The 13,070-nt window shown below is 45.7% G+C and overlaps 1 protein-coding gene across 3 annotated transcripts in view; it reads right to left on the bottom strand.

Moving 5' to 3' along the window:
• Nucleotides 1-13,070, bottom strand: part of HKDC1 (hexokinase domain containing 1) — a 55,324-nt gene that overhangs the window by 39,060 nt on the left and 3,194 nt on the right. For 2 of the 3 annotated variants that reach the window (XM_037804376.1, XM_037804377.1), the window contains exons 2-5: nucleotides 11,326-11,488; nucleotides 3,631-3,779; nucleotides 3,423-3,542; nucleotides 69-164 (exon numbers count right to left, since the gene is read on the bottom strand). In XM_037804376.1, coding sequence (XP_037660304.1) covers nucleotides 69-164; nucleotides 3,423-3,542; nucleotides 3,631-3,779; nucleotides 11,326-11,488 — 528 coding nt within the window. Of the gene's footprint in view, nucleotides 1-68; nucleotides 165-3,422; nucleotides 3,543-3,630; nucleotides 3,780-5,194; nucleotides 5,223-11,325; nucleotides 11,489-13,070 lie in introns of those variants that run through there. The other variant, XM_037804378.1, reaches the window with a different exon arrangement.

Below are 13,070 nucleotides of genomic sequence, written 5' to 3'. Positions count from 1 at the left end.
GGTACGAGGCCCCACCCAGAGATGGGGCTAGGACTTGGAGAGCACCCGTGCAGAGGAGAATTCCTTGCCTTGTGTTTCTTCATAGCTTTTGTCAGACGGCTCACTACATCTGTGTCCTGGACTCCCCGCGCCTTAAACTTCTTCGTCCATGAAAGCAGGACACCCTGTGGGAAGATTTCAGATCCAGTCAAAATGAAGGAGGCTCTCAGATGCTAATGATAGCTGCTTCAGGTGCTTCCCCCTTGGCTGACTCTTCTCCAGGCCGAATCACCCCAGTTCTTTTAAGAGCTCAAGGTCTCACTGTGAGGGAAAGGAGAGAGCCCAGCTAGAACTGGGGTCTGACGCCTCATCGGCCACCAGGCTTTTTTCACTGCTCCACAGCACCACCTGGTGGCAGCTCTCCCTAACTTCCGCCTTCATAGGCTGTGGGAATAGACCCTGCTTCACCTGATAGGGGATGAGAGATCTTGGCATCTCCCAAGAAAGCATGCTAAGACAGTGCGAGACCTATTAGGGGGAAAGTTTATGGGAGAGTGGAGGAGAAGTGTTTGTTATATAATGCTACCGGGGAAAAACAGTAACAACAACAAAAAAAAGCAATACATAATCATATTTTTAAAATCTATATGTACACTGTAACACCAATATTTATTACAGAGAGGACTAAAAGGAAAACCCCACAATTACAGTAGTGGATATTTCTGTGTGTTAGAATTAGAGGAGGTTTCTATTTTCGTCTTTAAAATTTTCAGTTCCTACTCTCTCTCTTTCTTTTTTTATTTTTGATCCCAAAGAAGTATTATAGTTTTGCATTTAAAAAAAAAATACACACAAAAAAGAAACTTCTCTTTGGCTAAGATTTTTCTGTTAGCTCATTTTAAAAAAGTGACTTCCTCTTTTAATTCTCATGCCTTTATCCTCTTTAATCATTTTTAGCTGCTCAAAGAGGCCCTCTTAGTCACATATCCTGATGAAGATCCCTTCCAAATACCTTCTGCACTTGACTGGTGAGCAGACCCTTCCTTCTCCAAGAGCTCTTATTTTAGTGCTCACAAAATCCCCATCAATAGAAGAGCCATGGTTAATTAGCTATTCAGTGTGAGCTCACATGCAGTTTTTTATAACTAAGGAATTTCCTTGTGGTTGAAGCTTTTCTATTTATCTTTAGACTTCATTGAAAGGCAGTTTGGGAGGAAATTTTGTAAAATGCAAGTAATCAAGTAGACTTTGGTGAGAAAAAGCATTTCCTTCTTCCACAATACAACTGAGCTCCTTTCTCTAGTTTAAATGTTACTGGAAATTTCTTATTGTGATAAGACAGAAAATTGGTAAAAATGCTTTCAGGCACCTGCTGACATTTTAAACAAAGTTCTAGAGCTGTGTCTTTCTGGAAAGGCAGTGTGGTCAGGGAGTTCGTGAACTTGAACTCAGACACCCTTGACTGTGTGGCCTTAGGCAGCCTCTTAATCTCTCTGAGCTGCTGTTTTTCCCAAATAGTAAATGGGGATAATAACCTTATTTGGTTTGTTTTGGAACTTTAATGAGATTGAGATAATGCACATACAGAGTTTAGCACAGTGCAAGATACAGCCTCAAAATCCAAAGTACAGTACAAAAGCCTTTATTAAAATAGAAAGATACTGGTGGGTATTTGACTTAGATAAATGCCCAAATCTCCAAGAGGTAAATCATAGATTCACCCCTCAGGTATCAAGAAAATGTATGAGTTTGATTCCCAAAGTCAGATTCGCTCCCACAGTATAGCTTGAGAATTTGCTTCCTTCCCCTTGACGTCTCTGTTCCTGAGCTTGAGTAGAGTAAGAGCTGTTTAAATATCTGGCGTGCAGTGGGCATACTCCTACTCTGCCACCTGTGCTACAGAATCCGACACCCAGGCCCGATCCCAACTCCTCCTTGCACTTCCTAGGACATTGGAAAGTCACTGCCGGAGCCGCTGCTCTTCTAGCCAAGAGAGACAATGACACCTCAGAGCAAAACTCCACTTTGCCTCATTTAATCTTCTTCATACTATTTTTTAAACTTCTCTTCATAAAATAATGAAGAGATAAACCTCAGCCCATCTCCTGTATAGTTGATCTCAAATTCTCACTGAATGGAGTCATATAAATGAGGGTTTCTCACACTTTTCAATGGTCTGCTAGTTATCAAGTATCTATTAAATAAAGGATGGTGTGCTAGAAACCCTGGGGATGGGGAGGAAGAATTGCACAAAACAGTGACTTCCCTCCAAAAAAATCCCACTGAACTGGAAGACAAAGACACAAATGCACCAAGAGATAAGTAATACAGAAAGGGTCATTATAGCCCAGTCATGCTACATCCCTGCACCAGGCCCAGTGCTAGACACTTTGCATGTGTAAGCTTCAGCCCAGCAAGTAGATATCATTTACTATCTACTTTTACCCTGTTTCAAAATGAGTAAATAAGAGGCTCAAGAAGTTAAGCAACTTGTCCAAGGGGATTTTATAGTTTGTGCTGAGCAGTGATTCAAAGGTGAGACTTGAAAGTCCCTTCCTTTTCCACTATGCACATGATAAGCAGCTCAATCCAACAATATCAAAAACATCCCAAGGCCCAAAACTAGGAAGTCCCTGATTGCAAGGTATCCATGATTTGACTGTCACCTGGATGTTATAACCCATGTGTGCAGTAAGTCAGGAGCAACCACCCCAAACAGGAGTGGCCTGGGGAGACTTGATTCCTGGCCCCAGAAAGCTCATTGTCCTTTTACATGTTCCCTTATTTATTTTCACAGATTTCCTTAGGCTCAGCTTTAGCTACACTCTGCTTACAAACTGAAAAACTGAGGCACACAGAGATGAATCGCCAGAGAACCATGCCTTTCAAGTGGGACAGCTGAGACCATACACCCCAGGCTCTGCATCTGCTCAGTAACATTTTCACCCAATGACTCCACCTCAATCCTTCTCCAAGGACTTCCCCAGCCTTTCAGTTCTTATTCTATCGGCTATGTCAGTGGTTCTAAGTGTGATCCCCAGACCAGCAGTATGGGTATCACCCAGGAACTTGTTAGAAATGCAAATTTAGGGTCCTACTCCAGGCCCACTGATTAAGAATCTCCAGGGTGGGTCCCAGCAATCAATTTTTAATAAGTCTTTTAGGGTATTTCAATGCACACTAAGGTTTGAGAGTAACTGAACTAAGGCATGATTCTACGGACTTGGGCTGTGCCCATGTAAACTATAAAGTCAAGGCAGCTGGTTACCAAGTTCTTGGCCTCACATTTCCACCTCATCGTTAATATAAAGAAAAAGATAAACAAAAAAACTCCAGCTGGGTAACCTGGGCCCTCCTGTTCCCAGCCCAACTCCTACACATGCCCACATTCTCTAGCCCCAGACCCCAAATCCTGCACAGCAACTCCATCCAACCAGACTTACCTCTTCCAATTTTGTCTGTCTGCAGGGAAAAGAAAAGGTTAGGCCGAGTGGCAATTTCTTATGCTTGAAATCTTTGGTTTTCATGAAGTCAGCCAGACAGTCAGCTATGTATTCAAACAGCTACAGAGGAGAGAAGGCAAAGGATGCTGGGATGAGGCCCAGATACTTGTAACCTTGCTGCCAAGCCTTTTCCCGCCTGCCCGAGTACCTCGGAGCCATTCCCTCGGATAATTTCATTGGGCGTTGGGTAGAACTGGCTCTCCATCTGGACATTTCGTTTACCCTCTTGAGAGACTTGTACTTTCAGGACACGAAATTTGGATCCTCCGAGATCCAGGGAAAGAAACTCCCCATTTTCTATCACACAAAAAAAGCACCATTTATTGAGAGACTATTATAATAAGCTCTGCCCAAGAAGTTGGACATACAATAAATGTCATTAAATCTCACATGCAATAGGTATCATTATATCATTATCCACATTTGCAGCAGCTCCAAGTGCAGTCATCTGCAGCCTTCACAGTAAGGGACAGAAATGGGGAGTAGCCCCTATGTGGCTAAATCCACAGCTGGAGCCCTTCTCACTGGACTGTGCTGTAGGAAACATGCATGTTCATTTGGAAAAGACAAATATGAACCCACTTCATGCAGGTGGTATTAGAAATGGGCCTTGAGGGTGGAACAGATTCTAGCAAGCCATAGCAGGGAAGAGAGAGAGCTGATACTCCAAGCATGGGGGTGGGGGTGGGGGCATGGGGAAACATAGATAAAGGCATGGAGGAGAAGGGTGTACAGGGAAGAGAAACCAGCTCCACACAGGCCTCAATCTGATGGACAGAGGGAAAACACTCCAGGAGAGAAGAAGAGACAGGAACTAAATGATGGCACTCAAGATGCCAAGGATGTTTAACTTTTTAGTCCAGCATCACTCCAAATCCTTTTGTATCATGACCCAGCCTGCCTCAAGATAGATGCTGTACTGGGTTGAACAATGCCCCCCCAAAAAAATTCCTGTCCACCTGGAACCTCACAATGTGACCTTATTTGGAAATAGGGTCTTTGCAGAATAAGCTAAGATGAGGTCATACTAGATGTGGGAGCCCCAGGCCCAGGGCTTTCCCCAAATGCCTTGAAGACTGCACACAGCAGCTTGCTTGACCTAGGACACTTAAGGTTTGATCTACTCTCCTTAGAAAATCAGGCCTCCGGGGCTGAATGTTATCTATAGCTTGCCTCCCTACTGAAACTACCTACTCCCTGAAACTGCCTGAGGATAATCTATAATCCTCCCCTCTTCCCTGTTGACTACAACTGATCCCTCTCTACATCAATAGACCCCTGCTCCTCACATACCCATTTGAGTGTCACTAGACCCCTGCTCCTTGCATACCCATTTGAGTGTCGTTGTCCTAACCCTTACAAACCACTCCCTGGCACCCCCTGCTTTTGCAGAGTATCTTCTTGTTGAGCTTTGAACCCGCCACCATTCAGAGTAGCTCCTGAATTCAGGGCAATGTGACCAACTTCCCACCCTGTAGGTAAGCCCCAAAATAAAAGCACATGTCTCAGAATATGTCCGGTGCTTTCTTTGGTCCTTTGGCTGCAAAAGCCCTCTTGGGCAGTGGCACTAGATTAGGGTGGCACTAAGCCAATGACTGGTATCCTTATAAGAGAGACACAGGGACACAGGGAGAATGCCATGTGATGGTGGAGGCAGAGATTGGAGTGAGCGTTCTATAAGCCAAGGAAAGCCAAGGATTGCTGATAATCACCTGAGCTAGGAGACAGGCAGGGAACGGATTCTCCCTTGGAGCCTCCAAAATGGAATGAATGTTGCTGACACTTGATTTCAGACTTCTAGCCTCCAGAACTCTAAGAGACTAAAGTTCTGTGGTTTTAAGCCAGCCAATTTGTGGCACTTGGTACTGCAGCCGTAGGAAACTAATACAGACACTATTAATAAAGAGATGAAAATGAGTCACATGTGTGTGATGCAGCCCACCCTGAGGACTTTGATTCAGAGCCCAGCCAGAATTCCTCCCCAGGACCCCAGCCAGTGCCTTCAGCTTCAAACATAAATACGGGATGGGCATTCAGGTGGGCAAACCCTCAACCAGCAGGCCCACAAATCCTAGCACTTAGGTGGCCCTGTTGTGTACCATGTAATTCCAGCCTCTGCTGCCTGGATTTACGGGGCCTGCTGACCAATCAGATTCACTCCTTGAGAAATGAGAAGTGAAAAACACAGAGTGAAGTTGCTAGTAGGTGGTAAAAAGTGAAACAGAAGGGTCCCCCCAAAACAGAGTCAGCTGGAAGCCAAGGTGGCCACATGGTGGGCTGAAATCATGGGGAGGAAAACCCTGCATCCCAGTCCCCTGGAGGCCTGCATGTGCCACGGTTCCTGCCCTTGGGTTCCCATGAGATCCCGTCTGTCTCCCTTCTTGCTCCAAGCGTCCTCCCACAACAATCATCCTTTCCTTGACCCCACTTGAGTGGGTTTCCCTGTTCCTGGCAAACAAAGAGCTTGCGGCCAGATCTCTAGATGATTTGGAGCAAGGCTCTACAGTCTTTAATGTGTCTGTGAATCTCCCAGGATCTTGCTAAAGTGCAGGTTGTGATTCAGCGGTGGTGGGGCCTGACATTCTGCATTTCTAAACAAGCGCCCAGGTGCTGCTGCTGCGGCTGCTCTGTGGAGCAAAGTTAAAGGTTTAATGTCCTCACTACAGACCCAGCCAGCTCCTTCTCTTGTTTGTGTGGAGACATCTGGAAAGCGAGACTCTTATCTTCCCAGAGCTGCCCCGAAAGGAGCCTTAAGGAGCTGTTTATTATTTGGTGAAGGAATCCAGGGACTTCACCCTGTGCAACTTTTATTAGGCACTTGTTATGTACCAAGCAAGAGATGCTTTCACTCATGTTTATCACACTGGTAGGAAGTAGGGTAGATCACACAACCCATGTACAAACATTTACTGAGCACCTACTATGTGCCACTGGATACTATGTGCCACTGGATACTATGGTTTATCCAGTGCTAGGGATGCAGCTATAAAAGACCATCGATTTCCCAGGGTGGGGGGGCAGGGTCTATGAGGATGCAGGCAAGTAAATAAGCACAGGGATGGGCAGCTAAATTAGAGGCCTCAAAGGCAGGTCCCCAGGGAAGTTGATACAGAGCTGAGTGCTGAAGGATGGGAGGGAGGTGGCCAGCCAGACAAGGGGGTGGGGGGGTGGTGGGAGGGGGGTAGGAAAGTGGGGGTGTCTCTGGGAAAGGAAACCATGAGCAAAGAAATGGGGGGCCGAGAGAGCATGCAGAGCTGTGCTTTTGAGGAATGAGGGAGGCTGTGACAGAATTTGGCTGGCAGCTAGTCTCAGATTAAATTAGGAAGGATTTGGAAAGGCCACCCCTACTCAAGGAGCTTGGGCTTTATCCAGAAAGTGGCAGAACTGGAGTGCTAAGTTCTGATTGAGATTTTGGAAAAACACTGCTGCACCATCCAGGAATGGACTGAAGAGGTTCAGAACAAAAGAGGGGGTTCCTGCGCTACAATTCATGTTGGAGGTGATAGGCTAAGGCCTAGTTTCATGTCTACATGGAAACATTTCAGTGACTCATGATGCTATGTCGCTGAAACCCTGTGGTGTGATCCCATCCTTCAGTGACTTTGACTCCAGAGAAAAGACTCATTTGAGCCCAGCACGAAGGGGGCCATTCCCAGGAAGAAAGAGAGGACCACTGTAGCAGTGGGGCCATCAGGGCCTTTAAAGCAGTTATTAAGAAAACGACCTCCCAAGAGAGTGGATCATAGTGCAGACCGCTGGGGCTACTGGGGGCCTGGGCTGGCCCCAGGAGGCCTGCCTGGAGACAGAGACCACGAGGAGAACCAACCAGGGTCAGACTTACAAAATCCTAATTACCTTCAGAGTCACGCAATGGGGGCTTCCCACGATGATAGAGGAGAAGGCACAAATGATAACACATTTTTAAGTCCCTTGACACTGACTAAGAAGAGTCTATCACAGCTCCTCCACTAAAAGGCTGGGCAGTGACTGAGGTTTTAGCAGGTTACTCCCCTTTTGAGTGGAAACTGATGAAGAGAAGAAACTACAGAGAAAGGCAAACTCAGAAGGATTCCTCTGGAAACTGCACACATTTCTTAAATGTAAGACTTAAGGGAATAGGAGAGTTCTATTGTATGTTTCATTTGTCATGAGAGTATACCATCATCTCACAAGAGCTACTGAGGACTTGGGGCACCATTGTAGAGATTTCAAAGCACTCCATCCACATGACTTCATTGGATCCTCACAACTCTGCAGGGTGGTGAGAGGAGCTGACCATGGCCTTTTGCTAATGAGCACAGGCTACTTTGCCAAGGGCATCCAGCTCATTAAGGACTCTGGACCCAGGGACCTCATTGCATCAGAATCACTGGTGAGATTTCCTATGTGATGAGAGGTTCTAAGGACACAGCAAAGAAAGCAGGTGTCTCCTGGCCCGAGGAGCAAAGAGTTTCTAAAACTTTGTTAGTTTCACTTCTAAACTTGCCTGAAGCAGCCAACACAAGGAAGGTACACCCTGCCCTTGAAGCTGCCAGACCATCAAAGGCTACTTTCCCTTGCTTCTGGGGACACACCTTATCTGTATCTGGAGGAAGAGCCACAGCACAGGAAGTCAGGAGGACTTAGCCCTGGTATCCCCACCCCTCAACACCCCATGAGTCAGGGAACACATGTTGACTCAAACACTTTTTCTGGATGATCTGTCAAGGACCATGGCCTCTCAGCACACTCTCAGTGAGCAGTGTCGGGGACCGAGCTGAGATTTCCTCTCTCCAACGTTTATGCTCCTCCGGGGTGGGGCACTGCCTACCCCTACTGCCCACCCACCAGTGAAGGAACAAGGCTTTTCCCATCACATTTTCCCAGGGACCTCACAATAAGCAGGGCCAAGCTAATCTGGACCTGTGCATTGCCCCAGAGGGCCCCAGAACTGAGCTAACCCATTCAAGGGCCCCTGAAAGCTCCCCAAACTTCAGCCCTGCTCCTTCTAGGGCCCCAAGTTTCCTGCTGGAGCTTGGTTTTGGCACTAGGACCCTGACTTTGGGGGAAACCCCTCAGTCCTTGGTGTTCTCATCTGACCTGGGGATAACAGCTACACCACAGGATTCTTGTTAGGATTGTGTGAGACAGTGAGTCCCAGATACTCCATGGCCACTGTAGGTGCTCAGCAAACATCAGTTCCATTCCCTCTCATGGGTCTGCCCAGAGTCTAAGAATGGAGGAGTTGGATGGGACCTCATAGATCCCTTCAGAGTGTTCTAGGCTGCAGTAGGCAAAATAATAGCCCCCAAAGATGTCCACATCCTAAACCCTAGATCCTATGAATGTGTCAAGTTACATGGCAAAGGGGAATTAAGGTTGCAGATGGAATGAAGGTTGCTAATCAGTTGACCTCAAGATTGGGAGAGTATCCTGGAATATGTAGGTGGGCCCAATATAATCACAAGAGTCCTTGGAAGAGGTAGGGAAAAGAATCAGTCAAAGAGAGATTTGAAAATGCTACCCCGCTGGCTTCGAAGATGGAGGAAGGGAGGCAAGAGCCAAGGAATGCAGGTGGCCTCTAGAAGCTGTAGAAGTTAAGGAAACAGATTCTCCCCTAGAACCTCCAGAATGAACACAGCCCTGCTGACATCTTGATTTGAGCCTAGTGAGACCTATTTTGGACTTCTGATCGCCAGAATTGTAAAAGAATATATGTGTTATGACAACATGGATGAACCTTGAAGACATAATGCTGAGCGAAATAAGCCAGGCACAAAAAGAGAAATATTATATGCTACCACTAATGTGAACTTTGAAAAATGTAAAACAAATGGTTTATAATGTAGAATGTAGGGGAACTAGCAATAGAGAGCAATTAAGGAAGGGGGAACAATAATCCAAGAAGAACAGATAAGCTATTTAACGTTCTGGGGATGCCCAGGAATGACTATGGTCTGTTAATTTCTGATGGACATAGTAGGAGCAAGTTCACAGAAATGTTGCTATATTAGGTAACTTTCTTGGGGTAAAGTAGGAACATGTTGGAAGTTAAGCAGTTATCTTAGGTTAGTTGTCTTTTTCTTACTCCCTTGTTATGGTCTCTTTGAAATGTTCTTTTATTGTATGTTTGTTTTCCTTTTAACTTTTTTTTCATACAGTTGATTTAAAAAAGAAGGGTAAGTCAAAAAAAAAAAAAAAAAAAGAAAAACAAGGAAAAACAAAAGATGTAGTGCCCCCTTGAGGAGCCTGTGGAGAATGCAGGGCTATTGGCCTACCCCACCTCCATGGTTGCTAAAATGACCACAGACATGGGGGACTGGTGGTTTGATGGGTTGAGCCCTCTACCACAGGTTTTACCCTTGGGAAGACGGTTGCTGCAAAGGAGAGGCTAGGCCTCCCTATGGTTGTGCCTAAGAGCCTCCTCCCGAATGCCTCTTTGTTGCTCAGATGTGGCCCAGTCTCTCTAGCTAAGCCAACTTGAAAGGTGAAATCACTGCCCTCCCCACTACGTGGGATCAGACACCCAGGGGAGTGAATCTCCCTGGCAACGTGGAATATGACTCCCGGGGAGGAATGTAGACCTGGCATCGTGGGACGGAGAACATCTTCTTGACCAAAAGGGGGATGTGAAAGGAAATGAAATAAGCTTCAGTGGCAGAGAGATTCCAAAAGGAGCCAAGAGGTCACTCTGGTGGGCACTCTTATGCACACTTTAGACAACCCTTTTTAGGTTCTAAAGAATTGGGGTAGCTGGTGGTGGATACCTGAAACTATCAAACTACAACCCAGAACCCATGAATCTTGAAGACAGTTGTATAAAAATGTAGCTTATGAGGGGTGACAATGGGATTGGGAAAGCCATAAGGACCACACTCCACTTTGTCTAGTTTATGGATGGATGAGTAGAAAAATAGGGGAAGGAAACAAACAGACAAAGGTACCCAGTGTTCTTTTTTACTTCAATTGCTCTTTTTCACTCTAATTATTATTCTTTTTATTTTTGTGTGTGTGCTAATGAAGGTGTCAGGGATTGATTTGGGTGATGAATGTACCACTATGTAATGGAACTGTAAACAATCGAAAGTACGATTTGTTTTGTATGACTGCGTGGTATGTGAATATATCTCAATAAAATGAAGATTAAAAAAAAAAAAAAGAATATATGTGTGTTGTTTTAAGCCACTAAGTTTGTGGTGATTCATTACAGCAACCTTAGGAAACTAACTGATAGGACAACTCTCTTTTTACAGATGGAGAAACTTGTTTAAGGTCACTGGTGAATGGTAGAGCTGGGCCTAGAACCCAGGTTTCCTGAATTATCACTTAATATTCTTTCTATGACATCATGCCTCTGTCTATAACCTAGAATCTAGATGCCTGAGAGTGAAATGCCATTTATTATTCCTTCAACAAATACTTGAGGGTCTAGTATGCATCAGGCCCTATGATAGTTGCTCAGAACACTGGTGAATAAGACACAGACCCTTCCCTCGTGGGTCCAATGGGGACACTCTCCCAGACTTCAGGGTGAATGAGTCTCCCAAAAGCACTAACCCAAAAGAAGATGCTGCTCAGACGGAAGCAGTGTCCTCTGCACTGAGGTCGAAGTCTAAGATGGAGAAGGATGCTATGGCAGGAGAGGAGACAATGTGAGGGCAAGGCGGGCAGAGAGAAAGCAAGGTGTATTTGCCCATGGAGCCAAAAGATATTCAGTAAGACAGAAGCATAGTCAAGGAAGATGGGAAGAGAGAATGTGGAGAGAGAGAGAAGTAAGCTGGGGACCAGGAGCAAACTTCAAGATCCAACAGTCAGGAAGGAACCAGGGGGATCAGGATCCATGACAGTCCCCAGGCCCACTCACCTGAGCCATCAGGAATAGCCCTGACAAAGGTGGGCAGCATCTTCACTGCAGCTGTGGGGTTGGTGTCCTTCCCCAGGCCCTTCTCCATCTCAGCCTTGAACCGTGACATGATATCCAAAAGGGTCTCATCAGAGAGCCGCATGTGATACAGGAACCTGTCCACCTGGAACAGATAACAGGGTGACCAGGGTTGGCTGCTGGGGGCACCTGCCTTCCAGTCGAGGCTGTAAACTCCCACACCCATTGCAAAGCTGCAATCTTGACTCTGGGGACAGCTTTGTGTTGTGGATTCCCAAAGGCTCCCTACCTGACACCATATCAAGCTGGGGACATGGAAGGGAGTTGGGAGAACAGAATGGAACAGAAAGCTGTAGAGATGGGGATTTATAGCCTCCTCTGAAAGGCAAACTCTGAGAAAGAAACCCCCCCCCCCCCCATTTTTCTGATGGGACATTGGAGGAGCAGAAAATGAGGATTCATGCTTTCTAATTCCCTATTCAGTGTCCCCACCATTGTCCCATTGCTCTCCACTGGAAAAGCCTGGATACAGCTTGAATCTTAGACTCTTAAACATGGAAGCTTTCTTTTCTCTGATGATGAAAATATATATCCAAACATGTTTGTTTATTGGCTGCTAAGAAGTTCAGAGCTAAATTCAGCTTTCAACTGCAATTTCTAAAACCTAAATGAAAAATCTAAAAATTTTCATTCTGTTTTAACTGAGGTTGTTCTAATTTAGATGATGTTTAACTTTTAAAGCCAACTCAAATTGCTGCTGGAGATGAGTGGACGTTACTCAAATAAACGAACATAAGCAGGAAATTGAGACAAAGGACCATTGTCCCAGTGGAGGGAAGCTATAAAGATTACTATGGCTGTGCCCAACCCAGTTGAGGGTCATATGTTACATCAAGAACAGCAGAACAGTTTCCTCCCTGTGCTAATGTTAATATTTTGGTGGTGGCAGCCTGGGTTCCCAGGGCTCACTAGGAAAGACACATGATGGATCAACCAATGGGGCCAGGAGGAGGGATAGTAGCATAGTAGCATTTGCACTGTGTGTTTGCCACCCCTGTTTTGTATTTACTGGGAGCTCTCTCCACCCATCCAAATCTCAAGGAGGCTTGATGCCAGGAAGCTTCCTGTAGAAAGTGCATCTCCACAGTTTTATCTGAGGCTAAGACCTTGGGTTGCAGTCTACAAAGTGCTTTCATGTATGACATCTCATCTATTCTCATCTAATCTCTTGAGGCAGCCGGGTAAGGCCAAAATTCTTGTCCCTAATTTAGAGATGAGGAATCTAAGGCTCAGAGTTGTTAAATGTCATTAACCAGAGCTGCTAAGAAGCAAAACTGGAACTATATAAAGCAGTCTCTAGACTTCTTGCCCCCACTGTCTAGTTTTGGTTTGCAGCTCCATCTGCCATCCACAAGCCAAAAAGACAAATTACACCAAAAACAGAGTGGGGGTTGCATCACTTTTCTCAGAAGATGGGTGCCTGAGCATAAGCCAGGCATCAGGGGTCACAGGGACCCAGCTCAGTCCAGTGCCAATGCAGGGACCCAAGCCAGTAAAATGGCACATGAATCCAGGGGCTAGGAGGTCAGAAGCAATTGTCAGAGAACCATCAACAAGAAAAAGACAATTGGGCTTTCAGCAGATTTGAGAGGACAGGGTTGTAACCAGGTCATGCTTCATTAAGGGCTTCCTGATCAGCCTGAGTCTGTTTATCACTAATTGGCTGG

Source organism: Choloepus didactylus, chromosome 15 (assembly GCF_015220235.1).
Source record: "Choloepus didactylus isolate mChoDid1 chromosome 15, mChoDid1.pri, whole genome shotgun sequence".
Lineage (NCBI taxonomy): Eukaryota > Metazoa > Chordata > Mammalia > Pilosa > Megalonychidae > Choloepus > Choloepus didactylus.
Note: the sequence above shows the minus strand (reverse complement) of the source record. Positions and strands in the feature narration are given on the sequence as shown.